General features: G+C 54.5%; 8 protein-coding genes across 8 annotated transcripts; 3 read left to right on the top strand and 5 right to left on the bottom strand.

The window, feature by feature from the left end:
• Positions 1–1,045: 1,045 nt before the first annotated feature.
• Positions 1,046–4,924, top strand: PG998_007794 (uncharacterized protein; the record flags this gene model as incomplete). The annotated part of the gene is made up of 2 exons (XM_066874610.1): positions 1,046–3,755; positions 3,810–4,924. 2 exons carry the CDS (start codon positions 1,046–1,048, stop codon positions 4,922–4,924), a joined length of 3,825 nt encoding a protein of 1,274 aa, XP_066730555.1.
• Positions 4,925–5,445: 521 nt separating this feature from the next.
• Positions 5,446–6,437, top strand: PG998_007793 (meiotic chromosome segregation protein; the record flags this gene model as incomplete). The annotated part of the gene is made up of 2 exons (XM_066874609.1): positions 5,446–6,169; positions 6,226–6,437. The coding sequence occupies 2 exons, from the start codon at positions 5,446–5,448 to the stop codon at positions 6,435–6,437; spliced, it is 936 nt and encodes a 311-aa protein (XP_066730554.1).
• Positions 6,438–6,601: 164 nt separating this feature from the next.
• On the bottom strand, positions 6,602–8,789 carry PG998_007792 (uncharacterized protein; the record flags this gene model as incomplete). Its single annotated transcript, XM_066874608.1, has 3 exons — positions 6,602–7,068; positions 7,146–8,516; positions 8,576–8,789. 3 exons carry the CDS (start codon positions 8,787–8,789, stop codon positions 6,602–6,604), a joined length of 2,052 nt encoding a protein of 683 aa, XP_066730553.1.
• A 1,206-nt stretch (positions 8,790–9,995) lies between these two features.
• PG998_007791 (uncharacterized protein) lies at positions 9,996–12,485 on the bottom strand (the record flags this gene model as incomplete). The annotated part of the gene is made up of 3 exons (XM_066874607.1): positions 9,996–10,620; positions 10,650–11,764; positions 11,826–12,485. 3 exons carry the CDS (start codon positions 12,483–12,485, stop codon positions 9,996–9,998), a joined length of 2,400 nt encoding a protein of 799 aa, XP_066730552.1.
• A 329-nt stretch (positions 12,486–12,814) lies between these two features.
• On the bottom strand, positions 12,815–14,728 carry PG998_007790 (uncharacterized protein; the record flags this gene model as incomplete). Its single annotated transcript, XM_066874606.1, has 1 exon — positions 12,815–14,728. One exon carries the CDS (start codon positions 14,726–14,728, stop codon positions 12,815–12,817), a length of 1,914 nt encoding a protein of 637 aa, XP_066730551.1.
• A 1,303-nt stretch (positions 14,729–16,031) lies between these two features.
• On the top strand, positions 16,032–16,563 carry PG998_007789 (uncharacterized protein; the record flags this gene model as incomplete). Its single annotated transcript, XM_066874605.1, has 2 exons — positions 16,032–16,138; positions 16,224–16,563. The coding sequence occupies 2 exons, from the start codon at positions 16,032–16,034 to the stop codon at positions 16,561–16,563; spliced, it is 447 nt and encodes a 148-aa protein (XP_066730550.1).
• An 830-nt stretch (positions 16,564–17,393) lies between these two features.
• Positions 17,394–18,590, bottom strand: PG998_007788 (uncharacterized protein; the record flags this gene model as incomplete). The annotated part of the gene is made up of 1 exon (XM_066874604.1): positions 17,394–18,590. The coding sequence occupies one exon, from the start codon at positions 18,588–18,590 to the stop codon at positions 17,394–17,396; it is 1,197 nt and encodes a 398-aa protein (XP_066730549.1).
• A 157-nt stretch (positions 18,591–18,747) lies between these two features.
• PG998_007787 (uncharacterized protein) lies at positions 18,748–21,675 on the bottom strand (the record flags this gene model as incomplete). Its single annotated transcript, XM_066874603.1, has 1 exon — positions 18,748–21,675. One exon carries the CDS (start codon positions 21,673–21,675, stop codon positions 18,748–18,750), a length of 2,928 nt encoding a protein of 975 aa, XP_066730548.1.
• Between the last annotated feature and the right edge of the window lies 1 nt (position 21,676).

Genomic DNA, 21,676 nt, shown 5'->3' with positions numbered 1-21,676 from the left:
GGTCGTGATAACCCAAATGCAGGGTGAAAATGCGGCGACCGCCACCTGCGTGAGGCCAAGAAAGGTGGGTTGTATGAGCGAGAATGCGCGGGCAGCTCATGCAGAATCTATAAGAGGCTGCAGCATTGAAGTACAAACGGCAAGCGACTGACGACATACATGACAGGCACCATCAGCAGCCTCGAATGTGAATTAGACCACTTTCAATGTCTTGGGGACAAAAGAAATAGCCGGATGTTAACCCTGTATGAGAATGACTGCCATGTTTGAAATACTCTGGGTTTCAAAGGTGCTGGGTGCGTTCGTTACCTTTGTCCTGTCGTCAAGCTGCTGGGGTCCTCCTAATGGATGTTGCGATGCCATCTGGTTGAAGGAACGAAGCACCAAGCAACAAGGTAGCTACATAAAACCTGAGCTCTAGTGGGTCCGGGCCCGGGTCACAATCCCCATTGCCAATCCCCAATCCCCAATCCCACCCCACCCAAGCCCATGGGTGATGGCAGGTAGAGGTACTAGTAGCCTAGCTACCTAGTAGCTTGGGTGATAGAAGGCCTAGGATAGTGTCTAGGGTAGGTGGTAGGCTTGTAGGTAGGCAGCTTCTGGGCAGCTAGGCCGCTTAGCTTTGCAGCTTGGGGAGCTTGGGGCAGTACTTGGGCAGGACGGGGGCAGGGCTTATGCACATACCTGGAATGCTGCATATCCTGCATAAGCAAGTGGGTGCAGTTTTCATGACGCGCCCGTTTGGCATGCCCAGTCTTTCCTGGACGTGACTGGTGGGAAAGATTTCAATCAAGCATGGATCAAGCCTTTAGTGTGTGTTTACTATCCAGCCTGAGCTTCCATTGAAGGATTTATCGATTGCTCCAACAACAAAGTATTTTGGATCCCGACGATTTCTGCCTGATCGTGGCCAACAAGACACGGTTGACCGCCATTTTTCTCAACCACCAAGTAGCCGGTCGGCCCTGCATCCCGTTCTGTTTCTACCCATCCTCCGATAGCCATTGCTTCCTCTCATGATCTGTCACCACCGTCACGGAATGCCATGAATGCGACGCCGCGCATGCGGGCGGGTGGCTTTCCAGCCACCCCAGCTACAGCTGCTCCCAGAGCACGAAACGGAGATGTCTTCAACTCGACTCCCCGAGATCCACCCAAACAACAAAAGCCGGCCAAGCCAACATTGCCTCCTGCTCCCGAAAATGCTGCCGTCCCGGTTCCCGAGCGAGAGCCCTTGATACCCTTGAATATCGTGGATGGCCCAAGCCAACGATTCTACGCCTTTGCCATATACGCTGCGCTGTTTGCATGGAGGTTATACGACTGGCTCCAGGTCGTTACCACCGGCACGGGCTCCTTTACCTCCTTCACAAAATGGGTTGGCATAGATTTCGTCTATCTATTCGTCGCCTTGCCCACGCTCAGGATACCATGGCTCGACCTGTCGCAACCCGTCGTCATCACCATGTTTGTCGTGCAGTTCATCCTGAACTGGTTGTTGATGTTCAACATCCAATTCATCCTGACAACCTGGTTACTGAGCATCGTCAACCTCATGTTCTCGGAGAGCGAAATCTCTCTTTCGGGCAGCGATGTCAAGGTCAACTCCATCTTACACAACTCCTCCCTGATCATGGGCAAGCAGATCATCAACATTTTGCCCGAGGGCTCCGCCATGCTCAATCCTACAAAGACACCATTCTGCATCGGCCCGGGTCGCAATACGGTTGCGGTGCCCTTGTACTTCAACGCAACGATTCCTGTCGAGGTAGAGATCATGCGCATCGATTTCGAAACGAACAACGAGGAGGTCGTGAAGCTGAGCCGTTCCCAAATCCGCGAAATCGAAAAACAGGCAAGAAAGATCACAGAGGACGGCTCTATCACGTCTTATGTCTACGACTTCCCCGTCAAGAAGCCCGGCGCCTATCGCTTGAACAAGGTTTTGGACGAATACAAGCTTGATGTGCAGAGGGCTGGTGAGCCAACGTATGTGGTTCCTTGCCCCAAGGCGCGCGTACGGCCCGCGGAATCATCCACCAGATGCATCAACGATCTGTCAGATCTGTCCCTCGAGGTCTATGGCACCCCGCCTCTGAAGATTGTCTACAGCCGTGTCATCAACGGGCAGGATCACAGCTTCCACTTCCAAAGCCTCCAGCCCGATGGATTCTCGTCTCCGTTGATGGGTGCCGGAAAGCTTAGTAGCCTGGTCCGCCCTGGCGAAGAGGACTTCACTTGGGCTAGAGCACAGACCGTTACAGTGGCGCTTAATGAATCGATGAACCAGGCCGGGCAGTGGCAGTACTCGATTGATGAGGTGCATGACGTCTTTCAGAATGTTGTCAAGTATGCCGCTCCGGATAACGAGGTTGATTTTAAGCCCAAGCCCAAGCACCTATATCAGAATTTCGGGGTTAGGGAGCGGCCTCGGGCGACATTGGTCGGATGTGATCTACGCAACCCGCTCAAGGTTGCCAAAGGTAAAGACAAGAAGTTACCGGTCAAGTTCGATATTGCCAGCCCGGAGGCGCAAAGCGCCACGTATACAATCAACTGGCTATTCTCGCCTATCGACACACTTACGAAAAGCGGTGACCACGGGGATTCTGTCGAGACTGGGTCGTACACTGCCAAGGGTGCTTCCGACCAACCCAGCATTTCCGCCCCCGGACTCTATACGCTCAAGTCTGTCACTTGCGAGTCCTGTGAGGGCGAGATTGATGAGCCATCATCATGCCTGGTGCTCAACCCTCTGGAACCTAAGTTGTCGATCCAGGCGGAAGAAATTCCTGACAAGTGTGCTGGCAACTCGATCGGCCTAAGAGTGAACTTGGATCTCGTCGGTACACCTCCCTTCATCATCCAATATGATGTTATCAGTGACCTCGAACGCACCAGAAAAGAGAAGGTCGAGGTCAAGGGTCTAAGACAGCAAATCGAACTCCTCCCAAGAAGCGCTGGCAGATACCAGTACAAGTTCAGACAACTGAAAGACGCCATCTACTCTGTCCCCTTACCCTTGACCGACGAGTTCACTCTTGAGCAATATGTCAAACCACCGGCAACCGCCTTTATCCAGAATCCTTCAGATGTTATTACCGCCTGCTTGGACGAACCCGTTAAGCTGGACATCAAACTGCTTGGCGATGGACCGTTCACACTTGAGTGGGAACTGGTTCATGACGGCAAGAAGAAGTCCGAGAAGGCCACTCAGATCACTAGTGATACATACACCATAGAGACAGCTCCCTTCTCCCAAGGTGGCGAGTACACTTTGTCGTTGACTAGCATACAAGATCGAACAGGATGCCGTATCTTCTTGAAAGAAGAGACCAAGATATCCGTGCGACGGCAACGTCCACGTGTCGGGTTTGGCCTACTCGAAAGCAAGAGAATCACCACGGTTGTCGAAGATGCTAAGGTTCACCTTCCTTTGCGCTTGTCTGGAGATGGGCCTTGGAGGGTCACTTACCGCAATGTTGCCGGCGGTCAGGGTGATCAAATCCGAGTTGCCAGCTCCAGTAATGATTATATCGAGATCACCGAGCGCGGCAAGTTCGAACTCGTCAGCGTGACAGACAGCCAGTGCCGGGGACAGATAGATCCTAAGGCATCAAACTTCGATGTGCACTGGTTCCCACGGCCCGAATTGAAGCTCGTCCCCGATGACACCATCTCAGAAAGAAATGACGTGTTTGTCAAGCAAGACGTGTGCGAAGGGGATATCGATGGATTTGAGGTCATGCTGAAAGGTGCGTAATAACAACATCACGATGGTGCTAATTGTAGCTAACTAAGTTTTGCAGGCTCTCCTCCATATCATGTTTCGTACGAGGTCAAGCACAAACCAAGGACTGGGTCAGGAGCAGTTGCTCAGAAACAGTTCGACGCTGCCTTGGGCAAGGCCTCGATACCCGTGGATACCATCAAAGCTGGCTTGTACACGTACAAGTTTTCTGCGCTTGCTGACAACCTGTATAACAACGACCAGAAGAAGTTCAAGCCCCTGGTGCTGGAACAGCTTGTCAATGCTAAGCCTTCAGCCACATTCGTCAAGCCCGGGCAGACTTTCAAGCTTTGCATGTCGGAGCAAGACTATGAAGAGAAGATCCCGGTCAGGCTCGAGGGTGTGGCTCCTTTCTACCTCGAGATCGAGATTCGTCACCAGTCCGGCAGTCTGGCAGAGACTCACCGCATCCCCAACATTCCCACCAACAACTACGGTATCCAAATCCCCCGGCAGTTCCTCAAGCTGGGCACCCAATGGATCCGTATTCGCAAGATCCGAGACGCTCGGAGCTGCCAGCAGAAGACGGAGGTGGGAGGACCGTCAGTGCAGGTGCATGTGTTCGACGCACCCTCGATCTATCCTTTGGAGACGCGCACCGACTATTGCGTGGGTGAGCGAATCTCGTATACGCTATCGGGAACCCCTCCGTTCGAGGTTCTCTACTCGTTTGACGGCAAGGAGCGAAAGGCCAAGTCTCAAACGACCAACTTCCGTCGTATTGCCGAATCGGCTGGTGAATTCACAATCACGTCGATTAGTGACAAGGCGTCGGAGTGCAGAGCCGCCGTCAATTTGGCCAAGAATATCCATCCCATGCCCTCGGTCAAGATCTCGCGTGGTAAGACCAACCGGGTTGACATCCATGAGGGCGGACAGGTGGAGATTCTGTTTGAGTTCTGGGGAACGCCGCCTTTTGAGTATACGTTCACGCGCAGCACCAACGCGCGGCGGGGTCAGCCCAGCCAGATCCTCGAAACGCGTCATGACATCAGCTACGATCACAGCAAGTCGATCATGGCCAACCTCGAGGGTACGTACGAGGTGGTGGCGATCAAGGACAAGTACTGTGCTTTCAGTACGTTGGGCACGGAGGCGAAGGCGGATAAAGGGCAGAAGAGACTTCAATACTAGGGCTCTTCGTCGGCGGGGGAAGCCGCAATCTTGGAAAGATGTCAATATAGGGTGGGTGATGTATGGATTGTAAGGGATAGCAGAGGCAGGGAGGGGGTGGTTGGGGAGCTTGGGGGTGGAAAAGCATCTAGAATGCATGCATGCATGAGCAATGGCGTTCTGGTATGGCAATCTTGACTGGCTTGCTGTGGAGAATAATAATGTATACCACAGACGGGCATAACGAACAGGCGGGTAATTCGCCTCCAATCAAACCTATGTTTTCTTGTTCTTCTCCCGCTGTGCCGACGTGCCGAGGATCTATACATGTATGCTTCGGCTTCTCCATGCTGGTTCCGAACTTCGGGGTGGGTCAAGACACTAACGTCGTCTCAACATTGACGCTTCGGTTATCATCGCCTTTTAGTTCTTGCATTCTCCGTGACACTTTCGTTTTTGGCGGCAGAACGACTTAAACCCTGGCCCATTCCCCCGCATCATCCCCTGGGCTGAGAGAAAGAGCTGAGAAAAAAAGGAGAGCCATGGCGGACCAGCAGACGTCGTCCCTGTCGCCTGCCGACCGAGCCCGGCGCGAGGCCCGAAAGCCAGTGCCGAAGATGCCGCCCGCGTACCTCCCCACGGCGTCGGGAAGTCCGCTGGCCGTGGACGCAGAGTTGTATCGGAAGATCCAGCAGGCCCCGCGCGTCCTGGACCAGGAGTTCCTCCTGCCTATCCGATCGGGGCGGGCTTGGAAAGTCACGGCAGGGGCAGTGGTCCGCATTAGTACGCCCGAGGGGGCTCAAGTCGGAGACTTGAACATCTGGAATGCCCACAACCCGCGCGAGCGTTTCTGGGCCTCGCGCACGCGGCAGCTCCACGCCTCGCACGTGAGCACCCACGACCGCCTGTGGTCCTGCCTGCCCTACATGCGCCCCCTGGCCACCATCATCCACGATTCGCTGGCCTGGTACGGCGTCGACGAGCACGGGGGCCGGGTCCACGACCTGTTGGGGACCCGTTGCGACCCCTACATCAACGCGGTCCTCTCCGGCACCGAGTCGAGTGGTTACGATTACCATTGCCACTCTAATCTAACCCGGGCCGTTATGGAGTTCGGGCTCCGCGAGAGCGACGTTCACGACGTCATCAACATCTTCCAGGTCACGGGCCTCGACGAGCAGGGCCGCTACTTCATGAACCCGTGTCCCGCTGAGAAGGTCGATAGCATCGAGTTCCTCGCAGAGCAGGATCTCCTGATGGCCTTGAGTATGTATATGTGTTTCCCTTGGTCGGGAGCGTAGTCGGGCTGACAATGGCTGCAGGTACATGTCCTGGCGGGGACCTTTCCCTATGGGGCTTTGGCGCCGACAGCGAAAGGGAGATGGTCAAGTGCTGCCGCCCGCTCAAGGTCGAAGTCTTCCGGCTCGAGGACGAGTCCCTTTTGGGTCAGAACGGGTGGAAAGCGCCCGAGGTCGCGCCGTACAAAGGTGCCCATGGAATGCGTGTTCCACGGGGCGAGTCCCAGAGTCAATGAATGGCGACACATTCTTCTATTTTCTGGGCCAAAGGATTTATCATTCTATCTAACTTTTTGCGAGCCATTGCCAATTTGTGAGATGAGCTCTTGGGGTATGTGCAGTTGCCGGTGTGATCGTCGGATCCAGTATGGGCCGAGAGATACTCTCCCTTCTTGCCACTCTAGAAAACGCCGTAGTTGACGCACTTGTTCTTGGGCAACTTGACGTCGCGGTTAACATTCACGCAATCGCGGTACTGCTGGGTGCAGGCCTCGTCGGCCTGCTTGCCGTCCGTCTTCCAGCGCTCGTGAGTGCGGGCCTGGAGGGTGGCGGCGTGGGCGGCGTCGGCCGCGTACTCGAAGTAGCCACCCTTGCCGCCTTTGCCCTTGCCGCCGTCTTTGCCCTTGCCACCATACTTGTCCTTGCCGCCGTACTTGTCCTTGTCCTTGCGCTCGCGGCCCGTGTAGCCCTTGCCGTGTTCCTTGTTCTGCTCGTCCTTGCCGTCGTTGTGGCAGCCCCGCGCGTACGTGTCCTTGCACGCCGTGTACTGCGCCTTGCAGGCTGCCTCGCAAGCATCCGAGGCGTGCTGCCGCTTCCACGAGCTGCACTTGTTGCTATCTTTGTGGGTGTAGAGCTTCAAGATGTCGCCTGCGACATGGTTATCACGTGTGTTAGCAACAACCCCCGGTCGAGACTGAGATGGTCTGGGAAGAATCGTTACTTACCGGCTTGGTGCTCAGATTGGAGGTTGTTGCAGTTGAGGACTGGCAGGTGAACATTGCCAACCGGCTTTTGGTCGTTGTAGCCGTACTTGTCGTTGCTGGGCTGCTGGCAGTAGCCGGTTGGGGTGGTTGGGCAGGGCAGCGGCTTGGGTGTGGTCGCGGTGGGCGGGGCCGTCGTCTTGCAGGGGTAGACGGTCGTCGTCGTCGTGCGCGGCGGGGAGTCGACGGGCGGGTAATTCTTGTAGCAGTGCTCCTTGCCGAACTCGTCGCCGTAGTATGCCTTCTTCTTGCAGTAGTACTTGATGGTGTTGCACCACTCGTGGAAGTTGAAGCAGTCCATGCAGTTAGGCCATCCGGCGTTTAGGAAGCAGCCTTGGACTTGCAGTTTGCAGCTCGAGTGTGCCAACATGCAGCCCGCCTCGTCGTCCCAGTCAGGAAGCGCGTTGGAGCAGAACTTTTCGCCGCACTTGTACTCGCACTTGGGTGGGATGACCTGCGTAGCGGTGCAGAGACCTCCGGTGGTAGTCGTTGGAGGCTTGGGGGTGGTCGTCGGCGGCTTGGGGGTGGTCGTCGGCGGCTTGGGGGTGCTTGTCGGGGTGCTCGTCGGTGGCATCGGAGTTGAAGTAGACGGAGGCCGAGGCGTGCTCGTCGGGGTGCTCGTCGGAGGCATTGGAGTTGAGGTAGACGGAGGCTGGGGCGTGCTCGTCGGGGTGCTCGTCGGGGTGCTCGTCGGGGGCAGCGGAGTTGAAGTAGACGGAGGCCGAGGCGTGCTCGTCGGGGTACTCGTCGGAGGCATCGGGGTTGAAGAGGACGGTGGCGGCCCATAAGAGCTACTAGGCGGACTCCCGTTCGAGTCACAGGGCTGGTTGGACAACATACTTTTACACTCGTAGATGTTGATGGCGCCCCTGCCGCCGCACATTTCGTTCCCATCACCGCTGCAGGGCATGGAGCAATTGCCATCGCCTATCTTGTAGGTTTGGTCGAGCTTGGTAACGCCACAGAAGCATTGGCCCGCATACTCGGTGCCGGCGTAGGGGAAACCAAGGCCCAGACAAGTCTGGAGACAGATCTCGGTGGTGAGGGCGTTTTCGGGGAGCTGATCCTGGAAGTAGCCCAGAGCGCGTCCCTCGGACAGGCTGTCAGCCCAGCAGCCAACCGGCGCGTAGTCGTCGGTGGTCAGTCCCTGTGTGCTGGGAAAAGTAGTGTCCTCGTAAATGTTGATGTATCCATTGTCGCCACACTTCTCCAGCGGGTTGCCGGAGCAATTCATGTTGCAATAGCTGTCAGGCACGGGATAGGCTTCGTTGTTGATGCTCGGGCCGCAGTAGCAAACACCTCCGTAGGTCAGGCCGGTATAGTGGTAGGCGTTGCCTAGATCGTGTCAGTAGGCCCGGTGGCCTTTGCCAGCATGGATCGGGTTCCATACGTACCTTTGCAGATGGCCCAGCACTCCTCGGTAGTCATGATGTACTGGTCAGCGGTGCTTCTCATCATAAGAGCTGAGTCGCTGCCGCTGTCATTGTAACACCCCAGGGAGTTGAAGGGCGTGAACTTCTCCAAACACCACGGCTGCTCAGGAACCCATTGGAGAGATCCTCCCGGCACCGCCGAGGCCGGGGCGCTCAGGGGGTGAACAAGGGCCATCTCGGCTCAATTATGGCGATGGAAGGAAGCGAGTGCGAAAAGGTGATATGATGGTGATTCCCAGAAGCCCTGCAAGAAAGTCTCTTGTGGAAGGTGGTCGACAGAATCCAGAACACTTCTGCTCGGGGGCAGCTGTTGGCTCTCTTATAGATGCTTGACACATGGGGATTTGTATCAAGGCCATCCGCTTCTCTGGATCGTTGTGCACACATCGTCTTCTCTTGTTGCATAGAGACATCAAGGTCCAAGAGAGCTTCGATCGCTGTGAACTGACTGCCATACCTTGTTAAGTCGCGGAAGCTGGGCATCGGAATCATGCTGACCAAAATTGGCTTGGTGGTCCTGAATGCGCTTTTCTACGACTCAATGGCGCATCAGAGGCACGCTCTAACCCGGGCCGTGTGCGGCTGGCCAGCCTGGGTGTGTCAAGTCGCCTATGACGGACTGAAGCATATGCAAGACCGGCGCGAGCATTTTTGAGTGCATGGTGATGCTTTAGACACCTTGGAGGCCACGCCAAAAACCACGTGGATCAGTCGCCCCGGGACGGTAGCTTCTCAGAAGAACATGTCTTGGCCGCGATCCACGATGGTATCTGGCCCATTGGTGTACGATCCCATTAAGCTCTCCATTGTGCGACGCGACCCAAGGGGTTCCGGCTCAACTACACATTTCTCGTTTCGTCTAGCTCGGCACCCTGGGTCTTGGTCGGATCCAGATAGCCGGGGCTGATACTGGCGATGCGGCTCTTTAGCTACATCACGGCTGCCTTGGCAGCTAATGGAAATAATCGGGGCCGAGGGGAACGCTGGAACCCGGACGACTCTCTAAACACGATAGAGATAGGTATAGCAGCTTCGGGCCGTGTCTCCCCGTTCCAAGCTCCCTGGGACTAGACTCGTAGAAGGGGGAAAGCATAACAAAGTAGACCTTACGCGATCCGAACCTTCTTCGGCGTCCAGATACGGCGCGCAGGCCGGACGCCGGCGTTCCTCATCATCCGAGTCTTCTACATGAACCTAAGCCACGCTATGGATGCCTGTATGAACTAAAGGACATTGGCGGATCATGCCTTGTACCCGGAACAAAAATGCCGTGTCCTGGCGAGGATACACTGCTTGTTTAACTATTCTCTAAGGAAAATTTTTCATATCTTATAATGGAAGTTGTTAGTTATATATACATGTATACATGGTCCGCAAGCCCTCACGCCATGAACCCGCCATTCGCAGCAAATTGAATCTGGTAATCTCTTAAGCTTGCCCAATGATGTAGCTCCTCTTCTTCGTCCCGAGGTGTCATTGTGCCGTTCACGCCTCCAGCCACGCTGCCGGTCTTCTCCAGCTTCATCATGATGTCGAGGAATTTGCTGAGGTACTCCTCGGCCTTCATCGCCATCGGCCCCTTTCGTTCGGGTGCGTCATTGAGGAGTGTGCTGGCAACTTGACGGATCTTGTTGACCAGCGAAGCTCCGTTCGGCTCCATGTTGCGCTGCGTGATAGTAGTCAGCACGGTTAAAAGGTGCTGAACAATGAGCTCGCGCTCATTGGTGATCATCTCGTCTACTGCGTCTTTGGAATCGCCTTCGCTGCTCTCAGACACACTAGACTGTGCCCGGTAGGTATCTCGCAAGTTCAGATATCTCTCCACGTAGTAGGAGCGCGTAGCTAATTGAGAAGCATAGATATTAGCCTTTTGAATCTCAAGCTGTAGCTTCCTGCGGCGCAAAGGCTGTTCGGCAAAGGCATGCCGCACGTCGTGGGGAGGCTGGGTAGCTGGAAACGCTGGTGGACAATACTGAAAACCAGACTCGTCGAGGAATTTCACATTGCTTTCAGCTTGTGGGTTCGCCGTATCCACCTGTAGTTCAGGGGGAGCGCATTGGTAATGGACTTGGCCTGGTTTAATGCATTGTTCAACATTGTCCTCTGGGCAGTCCACTCGAAGAACTTGATCCCGTAGCACATATCGATACCTATGAGCTCATTCATAGACAGATACGTATTGATGTTCCTGTTAAAGCCGGTGATGAGGGACATGGTTCCCTCTGGTTGGGGCAAGACATGATCTGCAAAAATGTATTCGTCATCGACCTCTAGGGGCATCTCTGGATATGGTTGTTGAGCATTGGGCGGCGGTATTGGAATGTCGTTGATAGAGGCCCCCATCTGCTGCATGGATCTGACGCCTGCCACCATGACCCAGAATATGCGCTTCCCGACCTGATCGGTAACATAGTTGACGGGCTTAGAGGCTAGATCGGTACTGCTCGGCATGAGCATAGATGTGTCCGATGCCTTGTGGGTACCGAGTTCTCTACAGAACGTCATTGTCTCTGCCATAAAGCGTCTGCAAGGCTTGTACTGGAAAGTGTATGCCGCGGCTAGCCCCAGGAAATAGCTTGTTGCAGCATCGTTGACCGACATATCCTCCTTGGCCATGAACAGAGGGCCCCTCGCTTCCAGAGCCACGGTACGACAGCGGTCGATCATTGATATAGCGGTGGGGAACAAAGTAGGGCTGTGAGATGCTTTCAGATGTGCCCTCACACTCCGAGGGAACGAAGCGACCAGCGAGCCAATCATGCTCGCCAACAATGCAAGAAATTCAGGGTCCGTCCGATCGGCTCGAGCATGAAAAGCTTGGCGGAATGTGGGCTCATGGGGAAATGGAACAAGAGGATGGATGTAGGTGAAGAAGTCGTCAACCAGCAAAGACAAAACCGGCCATGGAGCAATGGTTTCGGCGTCCAAAGTCCCCGTCCCCCCCTCTTGGCCAGCTATAGAAACGAGTGCTTCTGCGGCATGTTGCGGGCCTGGCGAATCGATCGGGGCCTCTTCTATCCGTGCTCGCTTCGCAGCTTTAGCAGCTTCGGCATGCTTGTTAGGCGGCCCGCGGCGCTTCATCTCCCGTTGGAATGTGCATTCGACGTTGAGATCGTGACATGGCTTGCATGGAGGGCCGCTTTCGTCGCACTGTATACCTTGGTCAACAAGCTGTTCGCTAAGCGAATCGAAGCCAAACACGATGCCTTACCTTAACTTTTCGCTGGCTGCACATGTCACAAGCGCGTCGCAATCGCGTTACCTTCTGTGCCGGAGGGGTTAACGACGACGCGCCTTGGCTGTGGCCGTTGGTGAGTGGCCCGCCCGTACCCGAGTGAGAATGCGCAGATGGTGAGACGGATACATGTCCCGCGTTGTACTGGGCGGCGGCAGCAGCAGCAGCAGCGGCCGCGGCCGCCGCCGCAGCATCATTTACATGCAGAGAGGCGGATTGGGCATACTGCTGAGCAATCAAAGTAGGCGATAAGGGCTCGGAGCTTGCGGCAGTTGCCGCTTGGAGCAGCTGGACGCCTTGATGCGCAGCCGTTGCGGCGGAGATTGGCGACGGGAGGCCATCGTATGAAAGCGGGATGTGGTCGGATTCTTGCTCGGTCGTGGTCGGGAGAGACGGTGACGGTAATTGATTGTGGTATTCCTGATGGGCGTGGTCTTGTTGTAAGGATGACTGGTCCAGTAAGGACTGGTCTGGTTGGTGTGAGTGTTGCTGTTGTTGGTCTATTTGGTGATAAGAATTGGGATCGTCGGATTGGCCGGGAATGGCTTCTGAAAGTGCAGTCTCAATTGCGGCGGATGACGGTGGAGGCGGCAGCTCTTCGGATGCAGTTGCCAGTGGGTAAGGGTCCGATGCCATGATCAAGTCGAACTTGGATCGCCCATGCAGCGGCCTTGCTGGTTTGTCCAACGGCTTTTCGTCGGGAGAGTCGGTTGAAGTTCGCTCGAATTGCGACGGGAGCTGGAGCGCGGTCGACTGAAAGCTGCTGCCGGCAAAAGACTTAGGCCAAGCAGCCAAAAGGGTAGTGGGGAGGTACCACTACTGACTACGTAGGTGGCAGGCGACGGTGCGGCACGCCCCAATTGGTCGCTTGGTTGCTTGGTTGCTTATCGTGGCCGTGGCTACTGGACATGTGCATGTGTGTGTGTGTGTACCTGGCACAACCACCAACCACCAACTACCAGCTGCTAGCTGATCACACAATTGCATTCTATCGGAGACCTGGACGCGGCCTTGACAGGAAGGTGCAGCTGTCCCTCCGAATGGCTTAGCTGGAGCAACTGCTGGGAATCCGTCACCATGCCAATCTGGCCCAGCCGAACCCATTCGAATCGCAACCCCGCCACTGTGAGCAACGCGAGTGCCGTGGCCCAGCATAGCGAAGCCATCACCGCCCCTACAAGCATACGGTCTACGAAGAACGTAGACTTTGTGGGCTGGCTGTCGATGGGGGACTTGGTTTGTATGTGATCCGCCTTGGGCTTGCCCTGCTCAGTTTCCCTCCTCCACAGTAGTGGCTCGAGCTTGGGCGACAGCGGCGATGAGGACGCGGACACAGAATCCCGTAGCTCAGACGCTCTCATTTTATCCCTCAAACCTTGAAACCATTGGTGCTGAAGGATCTCCTCGATACTGATTCTTTCGCTTGGGTTATACTTCAAGACCTTTCGGAGGAGATCACCAAGCTCGGGGACCTCGCTCTCAGGAATGGACTGACTGAAAGCGACCATGTCCTGGCTTTGATCTGGTTCTCCTTCGGCGTCGAGTGGGAAGTTAAACCAATGACGTTCCTGCGAGATGGCCGCTTCGATAGGACACGACCGGCCACTCCTTGAGAACGAATCTTTGCGTGACTGCACGAGCTCGCCTGAAGTCATGGACAAAGGCTGCGAAGGCATATCACATCTCCGCTCGTCGCTCTCCGTTAACGCCGTTTGTGTGTCCTCGTCCGGAGGTCCATCTACCCATGGCTCTTTTGCGCGCCGATACAGATCTGGCAAGGGCCCAAACAGGTATTCCAAGTCCTCAAGATACTTCTCTTCTCCACCGCCGTACCTTGCAATGCCAAGTACGCTCTTCCCGCATCGCAACTCGGCAATTGTACAGCCTAGTGCCCACACATCGCTTTCAAACCTTGGTACGGTTTCCTCGGCACTTGCGTATACAACTTCAGGCGCAGCGTATGCTAGCGGTAAGTCGGGATGCATCGGCGCTCCTTCAGCATTGTGATAGTATCCGCCAGAGTCCACTACAACTACCTCGTCCTCCACTCCAAGACCCTCAAGGCTTGTCGGGCGTACTAGGTACCGTGGCGCATGCGGCCCGGGGTCCCTGTCGCCGTCCCCGTCGCCGTCTGATATGGCGCGGCGCACTTTCTCTAACTCAGGCAGGCCAAGCAGAAGATCCATGTCGTCCTTGGCGAAACCATCATCTCGAAGCCGCAACAGCATATTCTGTGGCCGCACATCGCCATGGCGCACGCCGTGATGGTGCAAGAACTGTATGCCCTCGGCGACTTGTTGCAACAAGTCGCCGTGTGCCACGGGTACGTTCAGCTTGCTCAGGATCGAGGGCCCTAAAACGGAGAGTACAAAGCAAAGGTGCGTGCCGTTCGGGCCCATGATCTGGAATATTTCATCCGGCACCATGATGTGGTGCCTCCTAGCTTCCTCGGCGTCGATGCCTTTGGCTTCGAGATGTTGCATCAGTCGCAATTCGGCGCAGGACCCACCAACTCCATCGGTAAGGTATGAACATGCTATCAGTGATGGCGAGGAGAGAGATGCCAACATGATCTTGACTGCTCGCCAGTCCTGGGTTTTGTTATCCAGGCAGAGCCAAACTGTGGCGTCCGGGCCGTAGCCGAGCTTGTGGAAGACTTCGAAACGATCATCCAATAGGTCGCCCAAGTGCACCGGGTGGTAACCGCCTTTCTTGTAATGCTCTACATCCTCGAGGTCTTCAGGGTCATCCAGAGGTTGGTAGCGACGAACAGTCTCTTCGGGCTGGTTGTCAGTGACACCTGTAGTATGTACAACTTGGCCAATGGGCTGGGACAGAGAGCAAGGTTGCCTTGTAAAAGTAATTTCGACTTTTGCCATTTTATAGTATATTGGTATCAATCAGTGCCTTTGAGGCAAGTTGCTACGAGGAATTCGGCCGTAGTAATCTCTTCGGCCCCAGCAAGAGGGTGACAAGACTGCCTGACGAGTGACCTCTTATAGGCCATGCCATCAACTTTTCTTCTTCTCTACAGGTTGGAGCTAGACATATTTGCACGTAGGAATGTCATGGCGATGTAGACATTGCGGTTGTTGTGTCATGCGAACCGCATCCATCTCCGGTCACATTCCATTCCTAGGTAGCAAGACTTCCCGCAAGCGGTTTGACCACGATTACAGTGTTTCTCCCTCAAACCAATGCTACCAACACGATATATGGCTTATCCCATGTACAGTAAATCGATAGGAATAACTACGAATACACACACAAGAATAGGTGAGTGCCGCCTGGTGCCTGGTGCCTGGTGCCTGGCTTCCTAGGGTGGCAGGCGGTCAAAGTCAAAGGCGGTCAAGGGCGGTCAGAAGTGGGTCCACACTTTCTGCCGCCCTCACGATTATTATAAGTAGCTGCCTTCACTCCCTCCGTTTCCAACTTTCTTTCTTCTCTTTTTCTCTTCATACTTACCTTGCTGGGGCTCGGGGAGATCAAGTATTCCCTGGGCCAGGTTGAGGAACCTGCATTGCACAGCGCGGTGTTCTCTCTTCCTATACTATCCTTCGGGATCGTATTCGGTGGAATTTTTGATGTCCTACTACTGCTTTGCAGTTCATTTTTTCATCATGATCGGTGCTTCGAGCATCGTCACGAAGAAGAAGTATTCCCGCTACAATATCCATGCTCCAACCACGCGTAATCCACCATGGTGCTTAGACGTGATTGTTATGATGTTTGTTAAGGGCTCTTTCCAACAGCGTAAGCTGGGCATGAACCAGACTCTCATTGCTTCTCATCGTATGGACCTTTTTGCAGTGACTCACTGCCTACCATCGCCGAACACAGTCATGAATTTGATCGAAAGTACCACTTGACGAAAACGTCCAGTATTGAAAGCTGCTCGAACTTGTGCCCATCGATTCCGACCTTTGTCAAACTTGTCGTAGATTCACAGTGCGAGTTACTATATTTACGACCATACATATGGAATTGTCGGGGTTAGGCGGACCGGCGCTGGCTAGCTTGAATTTTTGGCAGCTCGGAGGTGCCCAGCGCTGCTTTGCGAGGTGTTGAATGTGACGTTCTTGCGACCATCCCCCTCCCGGTGACACATTGACCACTGAGCAACTTGACCGTTGCTACGTACTGTTTGACGCCTACTTGACAATCGCATCGATTCTGCACACGATGCGTCCAACGACTCTGGCGGCACCCTGCGTGCGCGCGGCTCTGTCGCGGGCCAGCAATCTGGCGATGAAGGGCACCGCCCAATATCAGCCGATCCTCACCCGACGGTCAGTAACTGCCCTGCGCCTTCAGCTTACTGAATGTGTTTCCTATCTAGAGTGTATGTGCTGACTTGATATGCCCACGCAACAGCACATTCACATCTCTTCCCTCGCTGCGTCCCTCGCTCCCCTCCGCCCGTCAGACGACCATCTTCCGCACCTCGCAGCCGACGTGCGCCCCCGTACCTTCCTCGGCGGCCGCAGTCCCCGGCAGTGATTCCGTGCTAGACATCGTCCCCAAGACCGCCATCTCCTCGAGTCCCATCTTCGGCGGCGTGCAGATTCGGTGCGGCCCGCGCCCGACCATGGCCACGACGAGCCGCCTGGTCCGCAAGCGCCGCCATGGGTTCCTGAGCCGTATACGCCACCGTAACGGGCGCCGCACGCTGCAGAGGAGGAGGACCAAGTCGCGCCACGTCTTGTCTATGTAAAAAGAACAAATTCGCAGAAACCGTCGATGAAGAAGTACGGACAAGGGCACCAACGGGCACATTATTGGCAGCGGCGGCCGATGGATTGGGGCGAAGGATTTAAAGCCCCCAGTAAAATCTTGCACGCTTAAGCTGGTGTAACCTTCTTTGGCAAAAGACTTCGGATTTCACCCATTGATGATTTTCAAAGGACCTACCAAATGGAACATCTCGAGGAGCGGTGGTCTCAGATGCCGCAGACGTATGTCAGTTTGCCGTCTCAGCTGTGTGACATAGACGTCCATGGGAAGTTTATAAAATCGTGTACAACAGGTGTGGAAATAACAGATAACAAACCCCATCTCCTGCTATTCAATATGAGATGGTTATCGGACGGTCTTACCTCTTCGGTCTGGCTTCAGTGACACGTATGTGAATCTAATGGCGAGCTGGACAAGACTGTCGTGATTAGAATGGTTCAGTTCCGCAACACTACTACTATGCGGTCATAGATCCCTTGAATGGCACATACCTTGATCTAAAACCATAGCCACCGAAGCGAACTGTGGTGTTGTGTTAGTACGAAGTATGTATGTATGGAAATAGTGATCGTGTGCCTTCGCAAGGCATGTGAACCCAGATAAGGCAGGTTCAGAACTAGTTCAGAACGAGAAAGCAAATGGTATATTATGGTCTATAGCCCTCCTTTTCTTTTCTCCCCTCTCCCTCTGGTCATTACCGCCCGATGCTTTTATGTGTCTGCTCACTGAGGAGCCTAGCTAGTTCGTAAACATGTAGTAGTTCTCTTGCTGCGACCAAAATGCGAGGTCAAAGCGACTCTGTCCATCACTCTACTTGGACGCTCTGCCTGCATTGATGACCTTCTGATTCGCCCGTTCCAGCTTGCTACGTGAATTGGCGTTGAGAAAGCGGTACCACTCTCTCAGGTAGGCCACTTGGGTTACCTCACCTTCTCCATACTCGACCGGCGGACCTCTAATCTGCGCCGGCTCGTCTTCCGTATCGAAGATGGCCCAGCTTGACGCGTCGTTGGTGCGGAGACCATAGTCCTTGCCCTTGAGCGACAACACCGTGAAGTTGCGCAGGAGAACGATATCGCCAGCCTTGACCTTAGGCAACGAGTCTTTATGGGGTCGATACAAGAGGACCTCGGCGGCCGCATTAGGGCCAATGGAGTGGTCGGTGACGGTAAACGACATCATATACTCTCGTGGGCCTCCCTTGGCACGCTGCGGGTCGGCGGGTGACATCAAGGCCACTGCCATTACATCTAACGACTTGCCGATATGGTGTCGCAGGACCTTGAGTTCTGTATACTCAGGAACCGAATCACGGAGGTGGCGTCGAATCTTTGCCTTGACGCCAGGGAGAGGGTCGAGCTCTTCACCAAACTTGGACGCCGCCGGTGACGTTGAGACAGCTTTGCTCTGGGCCCTTGAGCTAGTTTTTGAGGTAGACATTGAGGAATAGTTGAAGGCTGCCTTGGCAAGCCGGACACTCTCATCACCTTTATAGTCCGGGCTCATTTGAAAGCACATAGATCTAGTATGCGGCCGGGTACTCTCAGGCGTGACGTCGCGCTTCCGGCTTGCTCTTCTAGACCCAATCGATGCCCGCGCAAGCCTGACGCTCGGATCCGTATAGGAGTCTTCACTTGTTCCGGCAACCGATGCCAGCGCAAGCCTGACGCTCGGATCCATGAATGAGTCTTCGCTTGTCTCGACTGACGCGGAAGGCCGCCCTCTCGACCGCGGCCGGTCTAGCTGCGCCTCGGGAGTTCGAGCGGGTTCGGCATGCTCAAGCTCGTGCCCATTCCCGTGCCCATGCCCACGATGGGAACACTCTCTACGAGGTGTACTGCTGGGTTGGACCGACTTCTCATCGGCTTGATCAATCTTCTGATCGCTGGTGGTTTGAACCGAGTCCATATCCTCCCGCGCGGTAACTGACAAAGGTGCCGTGCCTTCATCCAAGGGCAAAACGGCCACCTTGGAGGTATCATTGGTGTGAGGGGTTATTTGGTCCATACCCTCTTCTCCGTGGCTCTCCTTCTCCTTTTCTTCCTCTTCCTCTGCCCCCTCCTCGTTCTCTTCCTTGTGTAATGCAGCTTGCAAGGAGTCGTCGTCGAGGCTATCACCCTCCTCTTCTTCTTCCTCGTGCAATGAAGCTTGCAAAGAGTCATCGTCAATGACATCTCCCCTCCTCCTCCTCCTCCTCCTCCTCCTCCTCCTCCTCCTCCTCCTCCTCACCCTCCTCCTCCTCCTCCTCCTCACCCTCCTCCTCACCCTCTTCTACTTCCTCAAGCAATGTCGCTTGCAAGGAATCATCGTTGATGCCACCTTCCTCCTCCTCGAGTAAGGCGGCTTGCAAGGAATCATCGTCGATGCCATCATCCTCTTCCTCCTCTACATCCCCCATCTCTTCATCATAATCATCTTCGCGCAATGCGGCTTGTAGAGATTCATCGTCCAAATCATCGTTCTCTTCCTCTTCCTCTTCCTCTTCCTCTTCCCCTTCCTCCTCGGGTTCTTCCTGCCGTACTTCCTCTTCATCCTCTTCGTCATCGTCCTCGCCGCGCAATGTGGATTGAAGAGCATCGTCGTCAAACGTATCTGGAGACACCAAAGGAGAAGTACTGCCATCCATCTGCGTATCGGAATCAGAGTGGAGTCGAGTGAGTATGTCGGGAGCAGTGGTGTTACTTGGCCCAAGGTATGGGACTTGGGTTTCGAACACAGGCTCTGACATTTCGGTCGACGCCGACGCTTGCATCGCGCCCACAGTCTCGACAGTGGTCGCAAGCTCGCTGGCCTCTGGAATGTATTCCCGCGTTTGCTCTACTATGGCGGCTTTGGCGGTGACCACCTTTTCGATCTCCATGACCATATCCTCGTCTGAATCTTGAGTTTCGTCTCGAGGCTCTTGTACTTGAGGCTGGTCAATGAGCTGCGAGTCTAGTGGTGTAAGAAGCTGGTCTCCGGAAGCCTTGCTTTGTGCGGCGGCACGTGTTTGCTTGGCTGCAGCCTCAAGTTTGTCATCAAGCTGGTTCAACAGGTTCGATTCTGTAGGTGGCAATATCGTCTTTGAGGTACCGAGTGTGACATCGTCCACGTTGCCCTCATTCTTGGCCGAAAGCGCATCAGGGTGATCTTTATCGTTCTCAAAGCTCACCACTTGATGGCTTATTCCCATTTCTGGAGGCTCATCGGCTGCTTGATGGGGCGCGGATACCATCTCGTCATCAAATTCTCCTTTGATTCCTCCAGTGGCAATGTTGTTGGTAATTTCTCTACCTGTCCTGCCGAGGTCGGGATCAGCGAGGACTTCATGCTTCGGCTCTGAGTACCGCTGATCTGGCTGAGCTCCTCCAGTCATGCTACCTGCATCGGACACGAGAACGTTATCATCGACTGTGACGGTCATCACTTTCGGTGCTTCGAGATCTTTGCCAGCTTGCTCCTTATCTTTGTTGCTCTCTCCCGGCGCGCGAACAATTGCCGTTTCTTTCTTATCCTCAATGGGGTCATCCGACTTGACCACAGGCGAATGCTTCACACCTGTGCCAACTATTTCATCCTGGTCGTCTTTCATGTGTGTATCTTGTTCCTGGCTATCATTGTCCTCTGACTGGATTTCTTCATCTTCAGCATTGACCTCCGAGATATTTTCCTCCGAGTCATCCTCGTCGTTTTCGATGTCGTCCGAGATGATTTCTTCCACTTCGACATCCTCGGCTTCATTTTCAGAACTATACTGAGGGGAACTGGGAGTAGTTTGAGCTGCAACTGGACTCTGACGCGTGGCGGGTAGGTTTGTTCTTGCTAAAGGTTGGAGTGTTTGTTCGTCATCGTCATCGTCATCTGATGATAATAAATCGATGATGACTGGTGCAGCTTTGGAGCTCAGAGGTGCTTGGCGCTGCTGTAATGGGGTATCTAGATCCATGGCATCCTCTTCCTCGTCGTCATCGTCGTAATCTAACTCGTTCTCGTCCTCCTCGAGCTGGTCTTCGTCTTCGTCCCATTCCTCGCCATCGCCATCGTCAAACTCGGGCTCCAGAAGGTGAGGTTTCAGGTCTTCGTCGTGACTGTCGTCCTCGTCGTCATTTGGACCAATGTAATTTCTTGTGTCGTAATCCCCTCCTTTCTCCATGTCGTCGTATCCTAGCTCGTCATCATCGGAATACTGCGCATCCACCTCGTTTTCGTAGTTGTCTCCCTCGACAACGTTCCATTCGGGATGATCAGACTGAAGTTCCTGGTCGGCCTCAAACGAGGCAGGATCTGTAGTATTGCCGTCGGGTTTCATCTCGCGTGTATCAACCTCAGTATCGCTGTTATCGATCACTAAAGCAGTATCGGGGGATTGGCCATCTGTACTAGCTGATCTAGTCTCACGGGCCGGATGAGAGGAAGTGGCATTGTTGACAGAAGCCCACGACGATGGTGCGTTTTGGACGGGCTTCGCAAGGAAAGGATTCATAGATGTGTCGATTGGCTCAGACTCGGGCTCCGGGTAAGATGTAGTCGCTGGAGCTGCAAATGGGTTTTGCGGCATTCCCTGATTAAAGTCTGTGCTCGCAGTGGTTTGCATTTCGAGTGGGGGGTAGTTCAAGTGGTGGTGGTGCTGATGAGGATCCGATTCCATTGCATCGTACGGTGGCATGACCTCAGGCACACCGAATCCAAAACGAACGGCTGAAAGATTGGAAGACGCGCCAGCTGAATGTTCGGGAGGGAACATAGCTGCTAAGTTGGAAGGCTGCGCACCAGTGCCAGCAGAGCCAAGGTTTGGGTCGACTTCGGGGATTTGCGGTGTCCAGTGTTGCTGCATTTGACTTCCAGCTACGTTCATATCCAAGTCTATAGCATGAGCGAAATGCGATCTTCTTTCCTCGTCGCTTATAGAAAGGCCGATATCCGTACGGGGTGATTCTCTACCTGTGGGAGGGAGGCCCCAAGCGCTTGAAGTGGCAGTCTGGTGGCCTTGGCCCAGGAATCCATCGCCATTGCCTGTTGATTGATATAAGTGCAGACTGTCGGTGTTGGCACCGAATCTGGGTGGAGGGCTCGGTAAGTCGATTTCCATGGTCTGGCAACCTTCGTCGGTCATC

Source organism: Apiospora kogelbergensis (assembly GCF_038363985.1).
Source record: "Apiospora kogelbergensis strain CBS 113332 chromosome Unknown utg000005l_segment0_segment0, whole genome shotgun sequence".
Lineage (NCBI taxonomy): Eukaryota > Fungi > Ascomycota > Sordariomycetes > Amphisphaeriales > Apiosporaceae > Apiospora > Apiospora kogelbergensis.
The sequence above is the reverse complement of the archived record's forward strand: the minus strand, read 5'-3'. Positions and strand labels throughout refer to the sequence as shown.